Here is a 22,180-nt window from a genome sequence, read left to right as displayed (position 1 = left end):
TAAGGCAAGGATTAATTATAAAAGTTTCTCAGTGTTAGAACATGTTTCTTTAAAGTTTGGCATGCTTTCATTTTATGATTACCATGAAAGAATTTTCCTCTACTTCAAATCCGTAAAATACCATTCTATCTTTATATGTAAATAACCGCATTTATGAGTTTATTTAAACAAATCTAACTGTTAAATGGGAAAAACATATAAAAGGCCCATGCACTGCCAGCCCATTCAAAGGCTCAACCAAGTGGACTCGCATATTCCTCGTGGGCTCAGTAGCATTTTGGAAGCTGTTCTTCTGGCTGTGCTTGTTTTCTCTCTTAAATAAAACACATTGTGGATTATTTTTCTATCTTCATTTAAGTAAGTGGCCTAACAAGGTGTCCTTATGTGCTCTTCCTTTTGTCTCCATCTGTAGAGTCTCTTCCAGGTCAGCTCAGTGGAGTCCCAATGGAGACACGGATCCAGTGGTTCCCCTATTAGACCATCCTGTTTGCTGTGCCAGACTCCTGCCTCAGAGCCTGTAGCCTGAGGTTTGGCTTGTGCACCTACTAAATCTAAGTGTTATTAATGCCATGGCTGCATTTCCTTAGAGGAGGAAGGAAGTAGATCTCGATCAGGGTCCATAAAGTAGTCTCAGAGTGAAAATACCCGATTTACATCAACCTCATTTGTTCAATTTTGAGAAAACCAACGTAAAAATGGTTAAATGGGTATATGAAAGGCTTGTTTTGGCTTGGTATACAATCACAGAAGTCCAGATGAAACAACATGTCTTCTCTATGTCTTCTCTGTCTTCTGTGCTGCTTATTTTCCTGGGGGTAAATTTTAGCAGATTCTCACAGTATGATATCAGAGTGTTCCCTGTTGGGAATCCCTGTACCGGTTTGGAAAGCTTGGCCAAGTTTCCATTTTGTTTTCTTTTTTACTTTAAAAAGCTCTTTTCTTATGATTAAGTCATGCAGCCAAATAGTGATGTCATTTTTTTCATACCCTACTTCTGTGAGTGCCTTAAAACAGAAAAGATTCAAATCAAGTTCCTGTGGCTGCTGTTTTTGAATTTTTTTTCTAGAAAAGCATTGTGCGAGCCTGTTCAGGAAATTGAGTTCAGGAAATGCAATAGAAAATCATTGGGGATTTTTGCTTAATTTAGCTCTTAATTTTGCTTTAAATTTAGACTGTAGGTTCTTCTCAGATGTTCATGTTTTTAATAATCTGACACTATAGATCTCCCTGGTCTTAAGGCCCATACTTAGGAGTCATGGCTTATGTATGATGATTACTATTTGCATGTAAGTTATTGAACTTGGTTTTAACACGGTGGCATAGGCCATAAAGCTGATTTAACTTAAGGAAGTAAAAGTCATGCAAATGCAAAGCACTAAAGTAATAACTTTGGCATCATGTTGGGTGACGAACTGCAGTGGGATTTGTCATTCAGCTTTTCACTGAAACCCTTTTGTGAAGCGATGCTCCAGCCCTCGGTCTCCCTGAACTTCTGGCCCAGCTGCAAGTGAGACAAAATGCATTGGATCAGCTCTGAGTTTACAAATGCTGACAGATTAATTTGGAAAGACAGATTGCAAACGCACATCATGGCCACAGTCTGAGTTTTATAAAAGTGATGTATGGCTGGTGCAGAATGATAAAAATTTGTATCAAGGGAACAGCTTAATTAACTATTCTTGATTAAAGTACTACAGTATGTGAATTTAATAGCTTGTCTTCAAAAGCAGAATGTGAAATCACTTATTACTGTGGCGCATCTTGCTGGCAAATTGTGGGCTGCCAGAGGTTCTTGTGATTAATTGAGTTTAGAGGAGCTTAACATTGGGGCGGGGGTTAGTGAATAGTTTTTCTGCTCTTGCTTCAAGCCCAGTGCCTTGTGCAAGAAGAGGAGTTGTCAGGAACAGTCACTGGGGGGCACATAGGGGCTGGTGGAGCTGCAAGGACAGGGCAGGCAAGGGGGCTGCGAAGCAAGGACTGCAGCAGAATACCTCTAGCAAACGTTGGGCAATTGCTAACAGCACTGCCATTCCAGCCTCCACATCGGTGGGCAGTTTGTGCGTCATGGTTGGCGGGGGCCTTGGGGGTGTGGAGAATGGCCTGCTTCAGAGCAGCATGATGTTCTTGAAGTTTGATGTGTCTTGCTTCTGTCATCCTTTAGGTTGGGCAGTTCTTGTTCATGCAGAGTTTTCTTGATGGTCCCGTTTTGTGGAGCTCCAGTCGTTTTGTGGTTCTCATAGACTTCAGAGCATGGAGCTGAAGGAGGTGATGTGTTCTGCAGCCCATTGCGGCCTTTACATCCATCAGTACAATGTTGGGCCTCTTTACAAGAGCAGATAAAGATAGCTTGTGTCCGGCAGGCTTCTGGATCCTGTTCAGGAAATTGCTATATAAGTTGGGGCTTCCATTTTGTATACATCCAGTTGATTATTCCTGCAGAAATGTAGTACCTTGCACTTAGGCCCCTGTTTGCATCATCTCCTGTCTCTTTCAGTACATCCCTCCAAGTTGTCAGCATAACTTAGAAACCTGCAAAATTCAGTCCTTCCTGGCTTGATGCTCTTTGTGGTTTTGGAAAGCTGACGTAGTCTCTAGTTCATTGTTATTCATCATCCCAGTCCCTAATGAAAATTCAGCTCCTGGACAGATACCAACAAAAGCCTACCCAATACATTCCTCCATTTTGACAGTGTTCAACTGCAAAACTACCTGGCGTGTGGCTTCCCAGCCAGCATTGCACTTACCCTGCAGTGCTTTTATCTAGCAGGTCTAGAAAAACAGACGTGGTTTTCCAAACTTGTTTATGAAAATGTCAGGAGAGATGGTGACAAAAGCCTTATGAAAATCAAGGGGTATCACATGTTTGTTGCAACCAATATAACTGAAATATGGTATTTACATAAATATGAGTTGTTTTGTTTTTTTTTAATAGGCTTCAAGTATTGTTACTTTACAATATCTTGCCATTATATTTTGTCTAAAAATAGTAATACCACAAGATGGATGTTTGCTTTAAAATAGAAGCTTAGATTGTGAAGCATAATTGAAAGCCCAAGGGTGAATTTTGGGAGCGAGTTTATTGCTGTGACATGAAGGGTGCTGACTGCTTTCATTACATAACACTTCAGTATTAGTCAAAGCTCAGATTCAGTCAGTCTGATCAATTAGCACAGATGTGTAAGTAGTGTACTTTATCATTAGATTATGTCAAAACTGAGCTTAAAAAGTGTTTCCTTGTCTTCTTTAAGATAACATAAAACTCCTGCTTAACCTTTCTTTCAGAATCAAGTATTTATACTTGATCTCCTCTGAAGGATCCTCCTGATTCCAATCAGAGAGTGTCTTCTGTGCATTTTTTCACTGTGAATAGGTAAATACACTAGATGGGTGAGCATTACGGCCACTTGCAAGCAAGGTGGGTGAAAAACACGAACTTACAGCAGGCATACTGGCTTTTAGACTGGGCAAATGCATACCTGCCACTAATCCAAGATAAAGAATTAGTTTTTGTTCCTAGTGTACACAATATCTCACCTTGACCATGACGACTATGATTAGCGAAGGTCTGAGTCCTGAATAAAACAGCAGAGGTACATATGGTCTTTCTGAGAGATGCTCGCTCCTCCAGGTACCCTTTTCCTGGGAGCGGGGCTTGCTGCGTTACGTAGGCTCGCTGAGATGAGTAGGACTGTCTGTGCCTGCAGATACTCTAATCTACAGTAAGTAAATACAAAAACCAAGCTTCTTAGGGACATATCTGTGGCAACACATTTATCTCGGAGATGTATTTATTTCAGAAGCTGCCTGTGCTGTGACACCTAGTTGTAAGACACTGATGTTTTGTATTTTATGAGTGCTTTGAAAAAATTAGCAAAATCCATTAATATTGTGGTCAGTGAATTCATCTGAAATTGCCTGACAACGCTGTTCTGTATACAAAGTAGAAAAATCAATAAATTTAATCCAAGGTAAAACAGTCTAGCTCTCTAAAGGAGAAGGCTGCCGTGTTTGCTCAGTGCTGGAAATGATTGCCTCATGCTAATTGAATAACATCCAGCAGTTGCGTGGCTGAATCTTTCAGACTAATTTGACTCATGGGGACCAAAGACTCTAAATGAAGTATATTTGTCATGCCACAGTCCTACAGGATTATGAGCACTTGGATTCATTTGATCTGATGCATTCCAACAATATTAAGTAAGTTCATTTTTTATTGTCCTTTTGCACCTTATATTTTCCTGGCTGTGGAAGTCCAGCTTCTTACTTTTTGGAAACTGAGCTGTGATATGACAAATATTTCTTGGCCAGTATTTCTGGCTCTGGCATGGTTTGAAGAATTCTTGGCTGGCTTTTACAGTAGGCTGACAGCTTAGACCAAATATAACGAGAGGGAGAGTACGGCATGTAGAATTTAATTATGGTATTTGTTATATTATTTTTCTTGTCTTAAAATTATTTGCTGTATTCTGGGTTTTGTGCTAAATAAGCAGTCATTCTAAAATGTTTTAATCGATACTTAGATACTAGATAATTTTAAACAAAATGTCTGAAAGATCCTTTTGTCTTTTAGCAAGATAATTGCACTGTGAAACTTGCTTTCAGAAGACATTCGGGAAGTTGGGTTTACTGAGTGCTTGGCAGGCAGGACTTACTCCTGGAATGTATGGGTTCTCTTCTGGAACCTTCCTTGCAGCCATGGTCAAGGGCACTGTTCATAATCACGCAAAGACATGAGTTGCATAAATTGGAAGACTTTGCAAAGGTAGCTAGTGGATGTGAGTAAAGTGAAGGAAATAATGTGAACGCAAAGCCATGAACTAGTTACAGCAGAGGCATCGTTGTTCTTCTCACAGTAGCATTTGTACATAAGTAAATGACAGCTGATGAGGTAGGAGTGGGTACAGAGGAGAGCTACTAATGTTCTGCAGCTTTTCACAGAAGCAAGCTTTGAGGTGGGAACCGAGAGAGAAAATGTTTCCCTCGGATGTATTGCTTCCCTGGTGTGTTTGGCTTTGGCAAAAGTTCATTTTCAGGCAGATCAGTGAGTTGAAAGGACTCCTTACAGGGCCAGACAGGTCCTATACCTGCAGGAGCATACCGAAAGTACATGGCTGGGACCCTCCTGGTGGCAGACCTCAGTAAAATGGCCGTAAACTGAGTGTGCAACCACAGTCTTAAGGAGAGAAGGACCTACCAAGAGGTAAATGCCTTTCTGCACTGAAAAAAGTCTCTGCACAAGCATTATTAGCCACTATTAATGTTGGCCAGAGTTTCTGCTTGGTCCAAGAGAGCATATGCCGAGTGTTGGTGCAGCTCCCCTGGGTCCCTTGGGAGCCTGTGGAGACAAAAATTTGCTTACCCAGCAAGCTCGCAGTGATGCAGCTAAAATTAATTGGAAGTGATTTTAGGCCTCAGGAATTTGGGGCTTAAACTAAACTGTGGATTTGAGGATTAGGAGGAGACCACCTAATCATCTAAGTGTTTGTCTTCCCAGATAATCCTTGATAACATGGTAAGCCTTCATATAACTCATACTGAGTTAACAAGTTAACATGCCCTTCTGGAAGCGAACAGACGAGGGTTATAGCTGTGCGCTGGGTCCAAGGTGAGAGGCTGGAGTAGTCACAGCCCTTGGTGCTGCCTGAGCAGGAGGAGAGCATGTCGATGGGCTGGAGGAGAGAAGCCATGGAAGTCTCACGGCACAGCAGCTTGCAGGTTTGACGCAAGCACCTCCGTACAGGTACTTTTACAGGAGGCCACTCCGAGGCAGAAGAGCCAGCCCTGGCAACACTGAGGCATCAAATATTCATAGTACCAGAAAGGCTTTAGTGATCCTGGACCGTTAATAGGACAGTGCCATGTTACTACCCGCTTATTTTTAGCTGCAAGTTTGAGGCAGTGCGTGACTGCCTGCGTTTCATTTGGAAGATGTGGATAGAGGAGCCTTGGCTGAAAGGAGCGTGTTTCCTTCTGCTCATTGCACTCAGCTGATCTCTGATGCTTACGTGGGGCTTAAACATCACAAAATGGGCCTCTTGTGCTCCCCCATCTGCTGTGTGCCCTTCCTTTCTCCTCTGAAGGTTATTTTGGAAATCCTGCCCATACGCAGCTGTGGCTCCTTGTGCTGGCCTCCGTGCCCGTCCTGTAGCTGGTTGTTTGCCCACCTTCCCTCTTGGCTCTCTTTCCCTGCTTGCCTTTCCCAGACGTTTGGAACATACAGAGCAGTATCACAAAGAGCCCCAAAAACTGTTAGCAGCGATTCTAAGCATGTAATTCCACAGGGACCTGCTTCATCACGTGCAGTAGCCTCAGCAGTGGGAGAGGCTGCGCTCTCCACCAGCAGACAGCGAGAGCCACCCTGCGTTCCTCTGGCAGGGAGGAAGGTGATCCTGACACGAGGTTCACGTCTCTGCGTTTCAAAACTGCTCCTGCAGTCCTTCAGGTTGAGAAGTTTGGGGTGAATGTTGTCAGAATTGGTTGCTAAGCACCAAGCTTAGAAAGGATGGCGTTTTAAATGTCTTAGTAAAAGTTACATGATCCATTCACTGGGACTGATAAGCCTGCCTCTTGAAGGCCAAGTGTGCTGCTTGCTGGGTCTTGAGGTATGAATTCTTGTCTGTTCTTGGCAGTTTGCAGCATGTGCCTTTTTCCAGGGCTTCCCTTCCTAAAGAAAGGCCAAGGAAGGATTATACATCATTTCTGCTGAGGGTTGTTCAGAAGTTGCGAGTTCATTGCACAGAACAGAAAACCTGCTGTGGTGTTTGGCAGAACGCATATATAAGATCTGTAGAGCCCTGATAGCCATGTCTTGGCTGCTTTTCGCTTTGCCAGAGACATGAACAAGCAAGAAATATTGATTACAGCATACTCGCATTGTGATTTCAAAGTAGATGTTGGTTATTAATGTTCTTAGCAGCAATCAGGGAAGGTTCTTTGCCTGTTGCAGCTGCTCTGCTTTTATGTGGCTCATACTGTTATAAAAAGGCAGAGGTATTGTGGGGCTTCAGTGACTTTAATAAAATCTATTTTTGCTGTTAGGATCACTGATGTAGTATATGGCTTGAATTAAAGTTCTCATCACATTGAGATTAAGCAAGTAGTTAATTAAGGGTAGGGAAGCAATTGATAATACTGCAACAACTGTAGTGAAAAATGGGACTATTTTCATACCAAACTCTTGTTTTCTCCTACTTTTCAGTACCATTCCTGTGAAATGTGCATTGGAGTATGCTTCTGACTCAGGCAGATAGCTTTCATGTTTGGCAATATTGCACCTCTTGGTAGTAACGTGGCAGTACATAATTTTCTGAACATTCCTGGGATGGGAAAACCCTATTAAATTTTAGAGGTGCTTTTATTATCATTGTACTTTCCTGGCTTGAAAAGAAAATAGAGTGTGTGTTAAAACTTGGCATCTGCAAATGGCTGAAAGTCAAATTGCAGAATTGAAAGCTGGTTTTGATTAGAAATAGGAAAATTGAAGATGATGTAAGAGTGCATGCTTTGGTTGCATGTGATTTTTGTTAATTTTAGGAAGACCTGTTGGGCTGTGAGTCATGGAACACACAGATATTTTACATTATAATCATGTGTTTGTACTAAAGCATTGTGGCTTGTTTGTTTGTTTGTTTGTTTTAGTAATCCAATGGTTGAGGCAGGAAGACAGATCATCCCTTACAGCTCTTTGGCTTGAGAGAGATCTTGAGCACCGTACCACAAATTTTAGGTACCCATTAGAGAAGTTGAGCTCAGTTTATTTCTCCTGCAGCATTTATTTGCCTCGTTTTTTCTGAAGTACGAATGCACAGTGTATAGGTGTCCCCTCCATATGTGGTAATAAAACTTAGGGACATGTCAGCTGTAAACCATGCTTTCCAGTAACAAAATGAGTACATCCTGAGAAGACTTACAGAAGTCAAAGAGGCTTGAACCAGTGCTGCCTCTGTTTTTGAAAGAGTTGGGCTCACAAACCCAAAATATGTGATCTGCCCTGTTTTTCAAAGCTAAGCATATTTTCTATTTTTAGGGAAACCTCGAAAGTAAAAATAGTTGGTGGAGCCACATGCAGCTTCCGTCCATTTGCTTAAGAGTCTCAGATAGGGCTGCTGCTAGCAGAGATACGCCGTCTCTGGATGTGCTGGGTTAACCTCACTGGTTTGAGATGTCACATAAAAACAGGAGCTTGTCTTGCTCTCACATGTGGCAAAACACATGATACAGCCTGACTTCAGTAAGGCTTTAAATACTGTGACTGAAATTGGAAGCACACTCTGTAGGAAAGATGTAGGCACAAGGGAAAGAGCCCAGAGGGGAGTGACAAGGATAGGAGGTTTAGCAAACTTAAGCTGTAATGGAAGATGGAATTAATTGATTTGTTTAGCCTAAAATACAGAAGGAAATGCAAGTCACCTGATATATAAAAAGTTACTTTAAAAGGCATGACAGTCAGCTTTCCTCTATGATCGCAGGAATACAAGAAGACATTGGACAAAGATTTAAGCTAGGTAGTAGGAAAATGTCTGAACTTTCAGGGAAGTGGCACAATGACAGGCTTTTGAGAAAACCTGCAGTATTGGGGTTTGGAGAATGAGTTAGACAGAAATCCTTTGATGTGGTTTAGATATGTGCCCTCGGGTTATTCATACTCTGAAATGTCTTCCTTTAGTGCTGTTTGGTACCCTGGGAGGCTTTCAGGTGACTGATCGCTCCGTTTCACAATGCTATCTCACATTTTGATCAAGGGACTGCTGACATTTGCTGGGCGCGTGGAGGATCCATCCCTGGCCAGGCTGATCTCGTATGGCGTACCAGACCTCCTCTCATGCTGCTGGTCTCTCCTGATGGAGCAGATGCCATCCCATGGCCATGCCACTGCTGGGACTTACGCATAGCAACCGCACTGTCAGCACTAATGTTTTACTAGACAAAAGAAGATTTGCTGTTTTCCAGCAAAAGAGGGCAGAGCTCATTTTGAGTCTTTTCTGTGCCCTCCCCTACCTGCGAGGCTTTGGGAAGAGGCAGTACAGAAAGTGAGCTGACGGGCACTTTAAAATCAAAGTGGATAATAAAGGGCTTCTTAGGCACACAGTCACTTAGTGACTCTTAAATATATGTTGGACATCGGTATTTTCAGGCCTGCAATTGGATTTTAAGGTAGCTCTTCACCCAGTATTGGTTTGGTTATCTGCCTCTAATCTGCAACATCTCAAGCATCCAAAGCTATTTTTGTTCATCCTGGATGGAATGTGTTGACTTTGTTGGTGCCCTGTTTTGCTAACACTGAGGAGACACACTTATTTATCTGCTCTTTTTCCAAGGAAACTTAGAGGAGGTAAACACCTAAAAATCCAGCTTCTGTTACTGAATGAAATAGCTTATAACATTTGTAAATGGCTTTTGATTTCTTTCATTCTGCTGTATATCATATCTGTTCTCAGTATTACTCTGAGATAAATTCGTTTGGAAAATCCGGGGAAAATCCATTCCTATACACCTGAGGACTGGAAGCTCAGTAAGTGAGCAGGCTGCTGTATTCATTGGGAAATGATAATTTTTTTTCTATTATTCAGAAGCAACAGCTAAACAAAACAATGAAAAGATTGTACAAAACATATGCATCAGTTTAAGGTTCCTCCTGCAGCCTTAATACTTCACATGTACGTCATAGTACATTTGTCACACTTAATAATATTGAAACTATTATGCCTATGTAGCAAGAACTGTAACTCTGCTCTCTTGGGCCTTAAATTTTGCACCACTTACAAATTTTAGAATTAATGCAAATAATACAGACACTGAGAGGAGCACAATGCAGACATTGAAAATGTGTTCCAGTGATGGCATTTACATAACTGCAATCTACCAAAAATTTTAAAATTTTCACCTTGGACAGCGCTGGTAGTATGAGAGCTTATTGTGGGGAACTCTTGCTGTTTTGGAACATACATTAATGTGTTTTTATTCCCTTTGTCAGACACACAGCAAGTGGAAGATGTGGTTAGCAGCAGTGTCCATTCTGCATCAGCCTGCCACATGCAGCATACAGTTTTCACATGTTTAGGAGCTGTGTTTGTCAGCGGTCTTGGCTGGCTTTGGCAGTGCAGGAAGATCTTAGGGTGTTGTGCGTGTGTGTGCCTGACTTGGAGGCACCTCTCAGGGAACTGCTTCTCCAGTGGGGGGTGTAGAGCATGTTCTGCAAACAGGCTGTTGAAGCTCAGTCTTGCCTCTGATGAAATTTTAGGTCCAGCTATTTAAAAATCCATGAAACAGCACATCTGGTTCTCTAGATATTTCTCTTGTATATCTTTGAAGGGCATAAAGTTCTTCAAAGCCATCCCAATAAAAAGCTCTGCAAAAATTGTAGTAGCAATAACCTGCTTGCCATTCCAGCAAAGTGCTTTATTCAGGAAATACTGGATACATACCCTGCTGCAGACAGGCTGCATAATACTCCAAGTTACTTCTAAGACTGTCTACACTGTTTATTCCTGGCTATAAATGTTTTACAGACTTCATGCCATACTCTTGTTTCATAGTTAATGCCAGCTCCTTCCACATTAGTACACTTGATGGCAAACTACTTTTGGGAGACATACATGAAAAATACGAGGGTATGAGTAATATATACATTTACTGTAAATAAGTGTATTTCTGTGAAAGCTTGTTGAGAGAGAGAGTAATTAATGACACAGGCTTAATAAGCAGTAAGTTAATTTTGAGCCAGTTTTTGTTATCCAGGGTGGCTGTACAATCCAGAAGACTGACATACCCAGAAAAGAGCAAGGTTGGTTGTGCTTTTTGTTGCTAAGTACCCTAAAAACCTCTAAAGTTTTCTAAGGAGTCAATCTAATCTTGTAATTTGTCGACAATGTAGTTTTTAACTTTTATCCATCTATTTTTAATTTGCTAGATAAAACTTTCAACCATGCTGGTGTACCAAAGCCATTAAAGGTCTGATACATTAGGAGAGTTGGTGAGCAGGTCTCCTTTCTGCCTACAGCATTTTTTTCACAATATGTTTCAATGTAAGCAAATGTTCTTGATACCCTGAAGCAATCCCATATCACCTTGATATCTGTTGTACACAACTGTGAGGGCCAATTTTCAGCCCCTTCCAAAGCTTAACAGGGGACATTCCTCAGCTTCATTTTGCAGACTGTTGCCCTCTGGAAATGGAGAACCAGGAAACCCTGATATTTAGGGTGGTGTAAACCTCCTGTTACAGAACAGAGGCACTTTTCAGGTGATCACACTTCTAGGTGTAAGCGACACCTTGAAGTTTGAAGTTTGGCAATCTATCTGCAGAAAAGAACTTTGAGATAGAAATAAAAGTTCTTATTTTTCTGGACGTTTGTGTCACAAGCTGAGTAGAAAGGAGAGGATTCAAATGTGTAATCCCTGTGGAGGGGTGATATGACTGTGAAAGAGAACAGGATGGCAAGGTTCAGGTAAGAGTTTCTCGGGGGATTTACTGGTCATATTTATTTAACATTTATGTTCCTTATCAGTAATTTCATCTGTTTACCTCTCTTCATTTCCTGTCTTCATGCCAGCTCTTCCCATGTCTGCATTTCAGTTTGTCTTTAGCCTTCCTGGTATATGGTTACCCTACAAAATTCGTTGGAATTCCCATGACCAAATAGCCTCATGTTCATAGTGAGGGATGAGGAGTTGAAAAGCTAATGGGTAAGTTTAAAAACTTGTAGGTGTTAGATGTAGTAAATATTAATGCCCTTTGAAAACCCTTTAGTGATAGGAATTTCCCCCCCTTTTTTTTTTTGTTCCTGCTCTTCAGTGATGCTATTCATCAAAGTTCAAAGACCAGTAACTTTGTCTGAGAGTGAACTGTATTGAGATATTGCAGAAGTCCTTCATCTTTCTCCAGAGAGACCTCTTTGCTTTCTTTTTTTTTTTTTTTTTTTTTTGTTTGTTTGTTTTTTCTTTTCAACTTTACATTTCTGGTTGGACTTTTCAGATTTGTTGCTATCCTGCAACCTGAGCTAAGCGTAAGAGGCACAGTAGGCTTTTCTCTAATAATCACCCCCTGGTTTTAACCTCTATAGGCATTTAAAAAAGCAACTACAAATTACTTACTTCACTAGTCGATCTTGCTTTCAATATGCAAACAACTGATCCAAGAAAAAAAAGCAGGAGGGTGGCAGCCAGAGCAGAAAGCAGGCAACGTCAGGTAAGTTATCCTTGAAGAAGGAGATTAATACAGGGGAGCCAGTGGGGTGAGAACTGAAATGAGTCCAAACCTGCAGATAGAGCATGTTTGTTACCCTGCCTCCAGCCAGAACCACACTCTGCAAGTGCTTTGTTTGCTTACTCTCTTGGAGGGTTAAATTAGGCTTTGTTCAAACTGCTCTCAGAGGTTGGAGCAAGGTCTTTTATTTATTTAAATTTTTTCTTTCTTCTATCTGGTCTCCAGATTCATCCAGCCCTTGTAACCAATACTCTTCTGTAGCCTCATTTTATTCTTCCAAGTCACGCTTGCCCTGAATTGCTGTGTTGGCTTCTGCAGTAGGTTATCTGGTGATAGTATCTCCACGTGGATTGTATTTATTTTGTACAGGCACAACAACTGTTTCTCTTCTGTGCTTTGAAGACCTGGGCTGAAAGCCACCAGCACTCAATGGAACAACTCTTGTTGACTTTAAATCAGACCTTGTTGAGCAAGATGAATAGGTGTATGCGTGCTTATAGGGTATCACTGACTGGTAAATAAACACTAAAAGAAGCATTTCTCAGATTACAGCATATGGATGACTTTCTGGTGGGCTGTAAAAAGCTGCTCAGGATTCACCCCATTTTTACCTGCTTTTATCACTTTTCAAGTAATTTTTAAATTTTTTGTGTTTTCAGAACCCCTTTCTTCCATTTTACATTTCAGGAGCTAGAGTCACTATAGTAAAATTTCCCCATAGTACCTGGCAAGGAGCATCATGTTTCAGGATGAGGCCTCTGGAATGAATTTGAGGAAACCATGGACTGCTGATAAAAGCACAGGATTTCTCTCTGCCAAATACGAGTTGTGCTCCTGGCATCTGTGCAGGCTCCCTGCGTGTTGTTGGCTGGGCTCGTGGAATCATATTCTTTTCCAAAATAAATGCCCAGCTGTGTGTCTGTTTCTCCCTCCCCTGTCCATGCTTGAATGGCCACAATTTCAGCCTGAAGTCTTCAGCCTTCAGTTTCTCCCATTTTGTTAATTGGGAATAAAACTTAACAAACCTACTCAAAAAAGAAATGTTCTGATGTCCAGTTTATTAAAAAAGACCTTTTACAGGAGTAAGGCATCATGGGCAAGTCCCTCATTCTTAGTTGGGGAAATTTTGGCCTAACACTCAGTACAAGGTGCTCCCCAAAGCTGGGCTCCCTTGGCAGACAGCATTTTCTAGGAGCCTGTGGCAAGATGTGCGTCAGTAGTGGAGTCCAGCACCCATTGACTTGTGTCATGGTTGTGCCTTCAGGAGTCTACGTGACTGAGTCCACGTTGTGAAATATCAGCAGTCACAGGCGTCTGGGAGGTGTTTTGGAGATCAGGGGAGTTTGTGCCAACGTTTGCTTTTCTCATAACGAATGTTGATAGACTTACCGTGGAAAGGTATGAGGTCCTTCTAATGATGGGGATGATAACAGCTTTTTGAAGCATCTCCTCAACGTGAACATTGTCCCTTGTGACTTGGATAGGATCCCAAGAGGAGGAGGAGGGTGGGCTTTGTGTGTTAGCACTATCTGATGTACACGCTCCGTGCCATGCCCTGACTTACTGTGAGTGTCCCCAGGACTCCCTTCTGGACCGCACAGGGTATGTATGTACGCACATTATGGTAGGGATGATGTGATTTGTCTGGTGAATGGGATTAAAGAATAATTTTCCTCCCCTTTCACCAGCGTCAGAGATTTTTCAATGTTCAGTTTGCCCCTGCACTATAAAGTTAGCAAGTTATCCTAAATAACATTTTCAGACGGCTTTGCTTCCAAGTAACAGGAGAAAGAAGGAGGAGGCTCTGTTAGGCCTTCCTGCAAATGGGGATATAAAAAGTCAATGCTTGTGTATGTAGAGAGCAAGGAAACTCTTTGTAAAATCAGTAAAGTCTGTCCTTCTCCCATGTTCCCCCTCATTTATCAAGATAGTGCATATAAAATATCACTACCTGAGGCTGGTTCTTGTAACTGAGGGACGAAAAAATTGCTGAGCTGCCAGACTGAAATTTTACATCTCATCTTTCAGACTGTTTCTAACTGAGCCATTTGTTCTTTCTTTTCAACTACAATTATTTTGAAGAATAGTACGTTATAAAAACAGAAAAAAAAAAATAATTTTTTCCCTAAGTGATTTTAATGGTAAATTAAATAGCCCCAGAAACTAGTTTGAAAGCTGCTGCAGGCTGCTTTGAAGGAAAACATAATCTTGATATAAATCAGGAATGTTGTTTATAAGTATTTGAATAATTGTAAACTACCAATATTGAGTAAAATATGATCACTGTCTGTACCCTTTATGTTTCTACGGACTGTGTTTTAGTAGCAAAACATATGTTTACAGACAAGTGTATCTTAAAAACAGTACTAATATTGGTGAATGTGCCATTTTCAGACATTGGTGACTCCATGGTACAGCTGCAAGTTGGATACTTCAGCCTTTTCTGAGTTGCAAAAATAATAGTGTTGAAACAAAGAAGCTCATTTTTCTTGCACTAAATTTTACTATTCTGTGTTTTTTCCCCGTTTGGTTGCATATTTGTTCAGTTATTGCAACATTGGAGAAAAACAACTAAAGACCAAAATGTGATTGCCAGTTAATGAAAATTAGCCATTAGGTGGCGGAATTGCTAATTGTGTCTTTAATTATTTCTTTCTGGACAATTTCATCAATTAAGGAAAAAAAAGCACATAAAATGATATGTAGTCTCTTCACTAAATATCTGAGAGCATCTCTGTATCAGCCCTACATTATTAAGCCCTGTGCTTGGTCATGAGTGTTCGAGTCAAGCAGAAAGACTGTTTGCAGCTTACTTGTGTCCATCTGTGGCAATCTGAGGAAGAAAAGAAAATGCCTAAAATGAAGCTCCCATGGCTTTGTAAGAGGGCAAGCATCAAGGGGAATGCTGACAGATACATAATTATAATGGCAGTAGTGGCAGTTGCTGTGTTAATAGCATCTGGCAGTGGAATCACTGCCATCTGCTAACACCCTGAAATTCTGAAATGGCACATTCTTTATGTAGAGATTAACAATAATTAACGAATCTATCAGATGAAATCACCTTGATTTGATGACAGCTTTACCCTGATAATGATTAATTGCAAAATAATGGGGAGTAAAATGTCCACTATTAGCGTTCTTACCACAGACTAGCTAATGCCCCTATCCAAGTACAGCATTCTGCAGGGCTTATTTTTAAAGTTGTGGTGAGAGGCAATATTTAATGCGTTTCCTTCAAATAATCCTTATAAGCAGAGCTAGTTTAAAAGCTAAATTTTGCATATTAATTTCTACTTGCAGCAGATTAGGACTCTGAAAACACTTGCAGTTCTGCCGATGCATGGTAACTTATTCAGTGTTAATCACTGACTCACGTGCCTCAAAGACAGAGAAAATGAGTTTGAACTGAGGGAAGTGACACTTCAGCCCAGGTCAGGTCAGCCTCAAAGAGCAATCCGACTGCCTTAAACCATGTTGGGTTTGTCAGCTGGGTGTCATCGTGTTGTCTGTCAGATGTAACCTGTGGTTAATGTTGCTAAAACCCATCGGTGCTTGATGCTGCCATTAAACAGCTTACTTGTGGAGGTGAATTACTTCAAAAAGTATTTTGAATTAAGCAGTGGGTTGGGCCTGGAAACATGGGGGGGATGAGGAAGACTTTGGTAGTAACTGTGAATGTGTGAGCTAGCTGAGCGTATGGCTCGTGGCTAACGAACCGGCTGGTTTTGCTCGAAATTAGAATCCAAAGCATTAATTTCTGATGAATCAGTTTCTCTTCAAAAGCAATAGGAAAAAAAATATTCCATTTGTTTGTATTTTGAAGAATTATTTTTGAATATCTGTTTTTGTCAAAGTCCATATTTTGGTCAACGTAATGACGTATCAGTGCTGTAAATAAGAGCTATGAGCAAAGTACTGAGCCAGTTCAGGGGCTGGTTGGATTTCATTTTTCTCCTAATTCCTCTTCTTCTGTTTACTCCTGCTGAGGAGCAGATGGAAAAGGTGACATGTTCTCTGATTAAACAGAAGAATTGTAAGCAATAAATAATTGAGGTCTGTTAATTATCAGAAGCAATAGGAGGGGAAAGAATACTTTGCACTCTTGAAGTCAAGTAAACTCAAATTTTATTTCTATCTCCATGTGTAAGTCTGATAATATGGTAAATAACATTCTGGGCTCCACAGAGAGACGGCAATATGTATTTTTCTTGTGTCTGTCTATTTGTTCCTAAGTGACAGAAGTTTCTTTATACTGGGATTTGTGCTGATGCCAGCTACTGATAGAGCTCTGCTGATGCCAAACCACAAGTGGAGGTGTGGAAAGCTGGGTTTGTGTCACCCTGATTTATCACAGCTCCAGACGCGGGAGCTGTAAATCAGAGCTTCCCTTGCCTTTTAATGGAAGCAATGGATTCACAGTAGTCTTTTGGTGGAGAACAAATGAGCTGGCCGAGCAGACTTGCGGATAAAGGCTGGGCTTGCCTGGTGCGTGAGGCTGGAGTTCATCTGGCTCCTGGGTTTCATGTCCTCTTCCCCATGCGACCTACTTCTCTTATTTTGCTTGACAATGAGTTCACCGTGCATATAGAGAGTCATTCACAGCTAAAATTCAGAGATGCTTTGAAAGCAAATGGTTTCATCGTCTGTTCTGCTGTGTTGACTTTCTGTCACAGGATGCTGGGAGGGCAGTGGCTGAGGGAAGCAGGGATGTTTGGTAGGGCTGGGAAGGAAGGCTTGTTTCTCTCTCACTGTTATTTTCATGCAAGATACTGTTTTCAGTTTGGGAGGATTAGAAGATATCCATTGAACAGTGTTAAATATGCTGAGGCAGTTGATGTTTACAGCCCTTGTAGAATTATTCATTAAAATATTAACTGCTAGACAGCCTTTCTTTTTTTTTTAATTCAGTGATTTAGTAGCCCTCTTATAAATCATGTTGTGTGATTCAGACATTCAAAGACTAAATAAGACAAAACAAAACTGTCAAAATTACCCACAAAAGCGCTAATTCTTGGTTTTACATTTCTTAAACTGTCACGGGCTTGATGCACTGAAGAAACGGAGAAGAATTTGTTTGGCGGGTGGGCTGTAAAGTTTAACTCAGCTCTCTTCCATCTACACCGCCAGCTTTCCCTAACACACTGTGCTGATGTGAAAGGGGCTATATCCTGCTCCAAGTCTTCGCAGACAACAGAAGCATATGCACTTTGGTTCACAGCAACTTTTGGCACAAGAGCAAGGGGTACCTTGAAATGCTGGCTCTGGACTCAACTCTCTTCCCTCCCCATCGTTTTGTTTTGTTTTGTTGTGTTTTTAATGGTTCTGGTTCTCCACAAAGGACTCGATTGTGTGCTTGTCAATAAACATGTTCTGTTGGCCTTGCTTGGGCCCCTTGTGTCCAGTTTCATGGCTGAGCCAGTAAAATCTGCCACTGATGTTCTCCTCTTTGCTAGAATATTTAACATGTGGTTTCTCCCATATTTAATATATGCTTTCTCCCATACATCGTTCTCCACGCAATGCTCACGTCTCACCTTCATTCTGAGCAAACCTACAGGTCTGGGTGACTCTGGGGCTCTGCCTCGCTACCTTCAGGTGCTAATTAGTGGTGGTGTTCATACAGCTCTGTGAAGAGCATCCCCCGGTGCACGTGGACTGCAGGAGGGCCATTAGCCAGCGCAGCATTTGATGGCTGCAAATCCCCCAGGGACTCGCCCCATGACCCGGGGTTGTGCAGCAGTGAGCCCGTGTTTCACAGGATTGTAGCATCAATGGTTTTGCCTTTAATTTTGTTTTTTTGGTGAGCTTTTCTCATTTGGTTGCACAGGTGGCTGGACCCGGCAGCATGTGACGCAGTGATGCCAAATGCCTGTCATGCTTTGCTGCTTGATAAATACTGATGGTACCTCTACTGTGTTTTCTGTGTATTTCAGGAAAAAAGTGCCAGTTCAAATGTAAGACTTAAATCTAATAAAGAGATCCCAGGATTAGTACATCAACCCAGAGCAAAGTAAGTTCTCTCTCTTTTTTTTTTTTCAATTTAATACAAATAAGTGCAAAATTAAAGAGGTATCTGTGAAATTCCCAGTTACTGCCAAGCACAAATCAATTGGTGGTTCCAACAGCCCTAAATCCATACCCACTTTAAATAAAACAGGTAAGAGCAAGGACACAGCTGTGTAGCATTGGTGCCGACATCCCTGCAGTGTCCTGTCCTTTGCATGGCTGAGATGTACCATACTGTGTTACTTCTCACCTTTCCATACAACTTAAGCATAAACAAAATTATATATGCACTAATGTTCGTAAATACTAGCAGTTAAGTTCCCAGGGAAGTTTTTGCTGTCTCTTGGCTTTGGTTATCAGATGTACAGCCTGACAAACCCCTGGGATAAGTAATGGCAAACTTTTCCATTTAAAATAGTGAAGTTGTTTCTCTAAAATTAGGGTTGATGTGCAGCTGAGGGTTTATCCAGTCCCTAGCCAGAGTTCTGTGCTGTGCCCTGGCTGAGATCAGTACATGTCGCATATGCCATGAAATGTTTAGCTCCTGGGGTAGTAGTAGCTCCTTTCTTATCTAAATCACTGTTACATTTTAATCACTAATTGGGTTGAAAATAACATTAGGTGGAGCCATATATCAGGTTCTTAACGAAGAGGTGATAAAGCTTTGCTGTTGAGTTTTGAACAATAGCAGAAGGGCTGTTCTTTATGCTCTGTCTTCAGGGCACTTATTAACTTAAACTTGCTGCATACCAAGTGCATTGTGTGCAGCTTCAAATCTGGAAACTTCAGTAATTTCCTAATGAACTGACAGTGTAATTCAGCCTCCTTTCAAACAGAAGAAATGAGTGCTTCAGTTGTAATTGCAAAGAAGTTCACAGCAAGGAGGTGGAGGTAAAATCACCCTTCAGCAAAACTGTGTTTCATTACTGTCACCTGATTCTTCCCAGCAGGGTCAGAGGTGCATTTAAGTGCTTTGATACTGAGGCACAGTCATCTTCCTCTGTGACTGCCAGTGTAAATCAGCCTGGGCCAAAAGAAGAGACATTTCTTTTCATGGGTCGCCTTCTCTGGTGCACCCAAGGCAAAAGGATTGTGTGGGTTCAGGGACACCATTCTATCCTCAGACTCCAGTCTTAAAAGTTCCTGCAGAAAACAGAACTGACTTTCATTCACCAAAAAGCACCTTCCTGAAAATAATACTTTGGCAAAGGTAAATAATCTGTAACATTCCTGAAAAAGCAAAGGAAGCTTCTAGGAGAATTGCAGAATGTAACATTAGGTTGTTGGGTGAAACACTCACTGTTTGCCCAAGCCTCTGCTGTTTACCCAATACACTGTTCATGTGTACCATTGGATTTGTCTTTGTGAAGTAGGTACATGTGTTTGAGTTCCTAATCACCAAGTCAGCAAGTATCTGTTACCATGTGCACATTTGGTTTTTTTAGGTTTATAATCTGAAAACCAGGAAAATTCAGACTGCAAAGGGGAAGGTAGCATTGTGTGGGAAAGGGCTATTTAGCTAAAAGAGCAGAAATAAACGCAGAAATGATGTTTCTTGGAGGACCCTTCTTGCAGAATGGGTGTTATTTCAAAACAAAAAGTAGACTATGTAGCAAAGGAAGATTGCAAGGGCTCTTCCCATACATAGGAGGATTCAGATTTCTACATCTGGAGCCCTGGACTCAAAAAGCAACATGTGTAGGGAACCCGTAGACCAAGGCCAACGAGCTGGTCCTCCCTCTTCATGATGGGTGCCAATACCTGCCGGAACCTCCTTCATCCCTGCACCATGCCTTGAGCTCTCAGGCACTTGCTCATCCTCAAAAACGACTCTGCTGACATCTTTGGCAAGCTACATGATAAAGTACGTTTCATTGAGGACTCTTGAGACATGTTAGAAACTGATGGGGTAACGGTGCCTGAAGCATAAAATGAAAGAAGTGGTATTTCATACCATTTTTACCCTGTTAGGAATCCCATGTTTTCGTAAAATGTGTTCCATCAGCCTGCCATGAAACATCTGAAAGAGCACTCACATGCCTTCTGATGTGCTTGTTAGAAAATAATGATTTCCACATTTCTATTTGGGGAAATTATTTTCTTCTGAAGGAATGCCCAAAAATTCTGCTTAGATTCAGTGGTTTTCTGTTTCTTAAAGTTATTCATTAACACTGTCAGTTCCCTGCTAAAGATTTTATAATTTCACACAGCTCCTCAAAACAAACACGCTGTCAGCATTTGTGTGTTGCATCTCTAAAATAGCACAGCAGTCTTACTGCCCAGCTAAACTTTTCAGATCATGGCCTACCCCCAGTGGGACTTTTGATGTATATGGCAGTGCAATACTTTTTTTGCCCCCTCCATTTAATTTCCTTTCAAATTATGGTTGATGTGAGTTGCAACAGTATCATCTCATTTCACTAGAAACTGGGCTTGTGCTGTTGCAAAGGCAAGAGTATGTTTCCAGTGCTCTCTCCGCCTCATGAAGTGCAGCAAGTGCTGTGCTACGAGGTGGGTGCTTTCCCTCCCTGCCATACTCTGCAGGTCCTGCAGGGCCTCTGCTGGGGCTAAATTCCTGCATCTTCTTATAAATTGGATATACCAGAGTCACACCTGGGCTCATGCTAACGCTGCCTTCTATCTGCTTAGAAATCTTTGTGTTTCAGTTGTCAGACCAAGAAGTCGCTACAGGGCAGCAGCCTTTGCCAACAACTGTTTCTGTCCAATGGTAATGCTTGGAGGACTGAATTCTGCAATCTGCTGGGTTTTCTAAATGTAGGGTTTTTTTCAACTGCTTCTAAGAATTATTTTATCATCTGTAAAGTGAATGGGTCTCCAGGGCTGGGAGCTTGCCTGCCCTGGGAGAGGTGGACTGCCCCTCTCTGAGTCACCCGAATGGGCAAGTGACAGGGTATGCTGCCCCATACAAGCACGTTTTCCCTATCTCAGGTGGAGGGAAATGCAGATAGCTGGAGACAAAAACTCCAACAGCCACTGAAAGGTGAATTGTTCCCTCTCCTGAATCAGCAGCTTTTGGTTTTAATGCAACTTCTGAGACCTTCTCTTGTGAACTGAGCCTCTGTTTACGTCCAGCGTAGGTATATCATTGTATATGTTCATCCTGATAGTGAGTGAAGTATGAATGCTGAGCTTTTTAGGACAGTGCAGTGAGCTGTTGGTCATTTGGTAGAAGTATTAACTCATTACAGCCGAAAGGATCGTACCAAAGGAGAGGAGTCTGAGATGGGACTTAAGCAAGCTGAACCAGCTTTTAGTGTTGAAGAAAAGCTCCAAAAGCTGTGTGTCTTTCTGACCATTTGGCAGCACTGCTATCACGGGCACCAGTCTCCCATCCTTCCTTTTTTCTCCTTTTTCATCCTGCATTCAGTACCTGGCATTTCTCTGCAGATCCTATGTGCCAGGCACCCCAGACTCTCTTTGCTGCATTTACAGAGGGTGCTCCACCTTCACATTGCAGAAGGGATATCGTTATTTCAGGCAAGAGGCTCTTATCACCCTGTAACTTAAATAGAGCAGACACACACCAAATCCCATCTGTTCGACATCCTTGTCTTTGTCTTTCTCATTCTTTCCTTTGTGTCTGACTTTCCTCTATTTTGGGATTGCAGGTCCCCCTTGGGGAAGGGTTTTTTTGTCCTGTGCCACCATCAGCATTTTACAGACCACCAGAAACAGTCTTTTGCAGCCAATCACTAATGCAAAACCCCATCACTAACCCCTAAACCTCTTGGTGCTGCAAAATTAATTGAAGTGAATGATCTGCTGGGTCTGCAGGGTCACCCAGCCTGAGCTTGAAGCCATACATGGGTACTTGAAGCAAGAGCCCAGCCGTAGCAGTGCAGGAAGGTCTTCAAGAGCAAGGCTGTAATTTAGACCTTAATTTCACATTGCAGACATCTAATTTTGTGCTGGTGAAGCTGGTAGTCTGCAAAACTTTGTCCTGAC

At 41.7% G+C, this 22,180-nt stretch overlaps 1 protein-coding gene across 3 annotated transcripts in view; it reads left to right on the top strand.

Moving 5' to 3' along the window:
- C8H1orf21 (chromosome 8 C1orf21 homolog) overlaps window positions 1–22,180 on the top strand; it is a 108,774-nt gene that overhangs the window by 78,469 nt on the left and 8,125 nt on the right. For all 3 annotated transcript variants that reach the window (XM_040566478.1, XM_040566476.1, XM_040566477.1), the window contains exon 4: window positions 18,142–18,218. In XM_040566478.1, the coding sequence (XP_040422412.1) occupies window positions 18,142–18,218 (77 nt within the window). The remainder of the gene's footprint in view (window positions 1–18,141; window positions 18,219–22,180) is intronic.

This window comes from Cygnus olor, chromosome 8 (assembly GCF_009769625.2).
Source record: "Cygnus olor isolate bCygOlo1 chromosome 8, bCygOlo1.pri.v2, whole genome shotgun sequence".
Classification (NCBI taxonomy): Eukaryota; Metazoa; Chordata; class Aves; order Anseriformes; family Anatidae; genus Cygnus; species Cygnus olor.
This window is presented reverse-complemented; position numbering and strand designations above follow the sequence as displayed.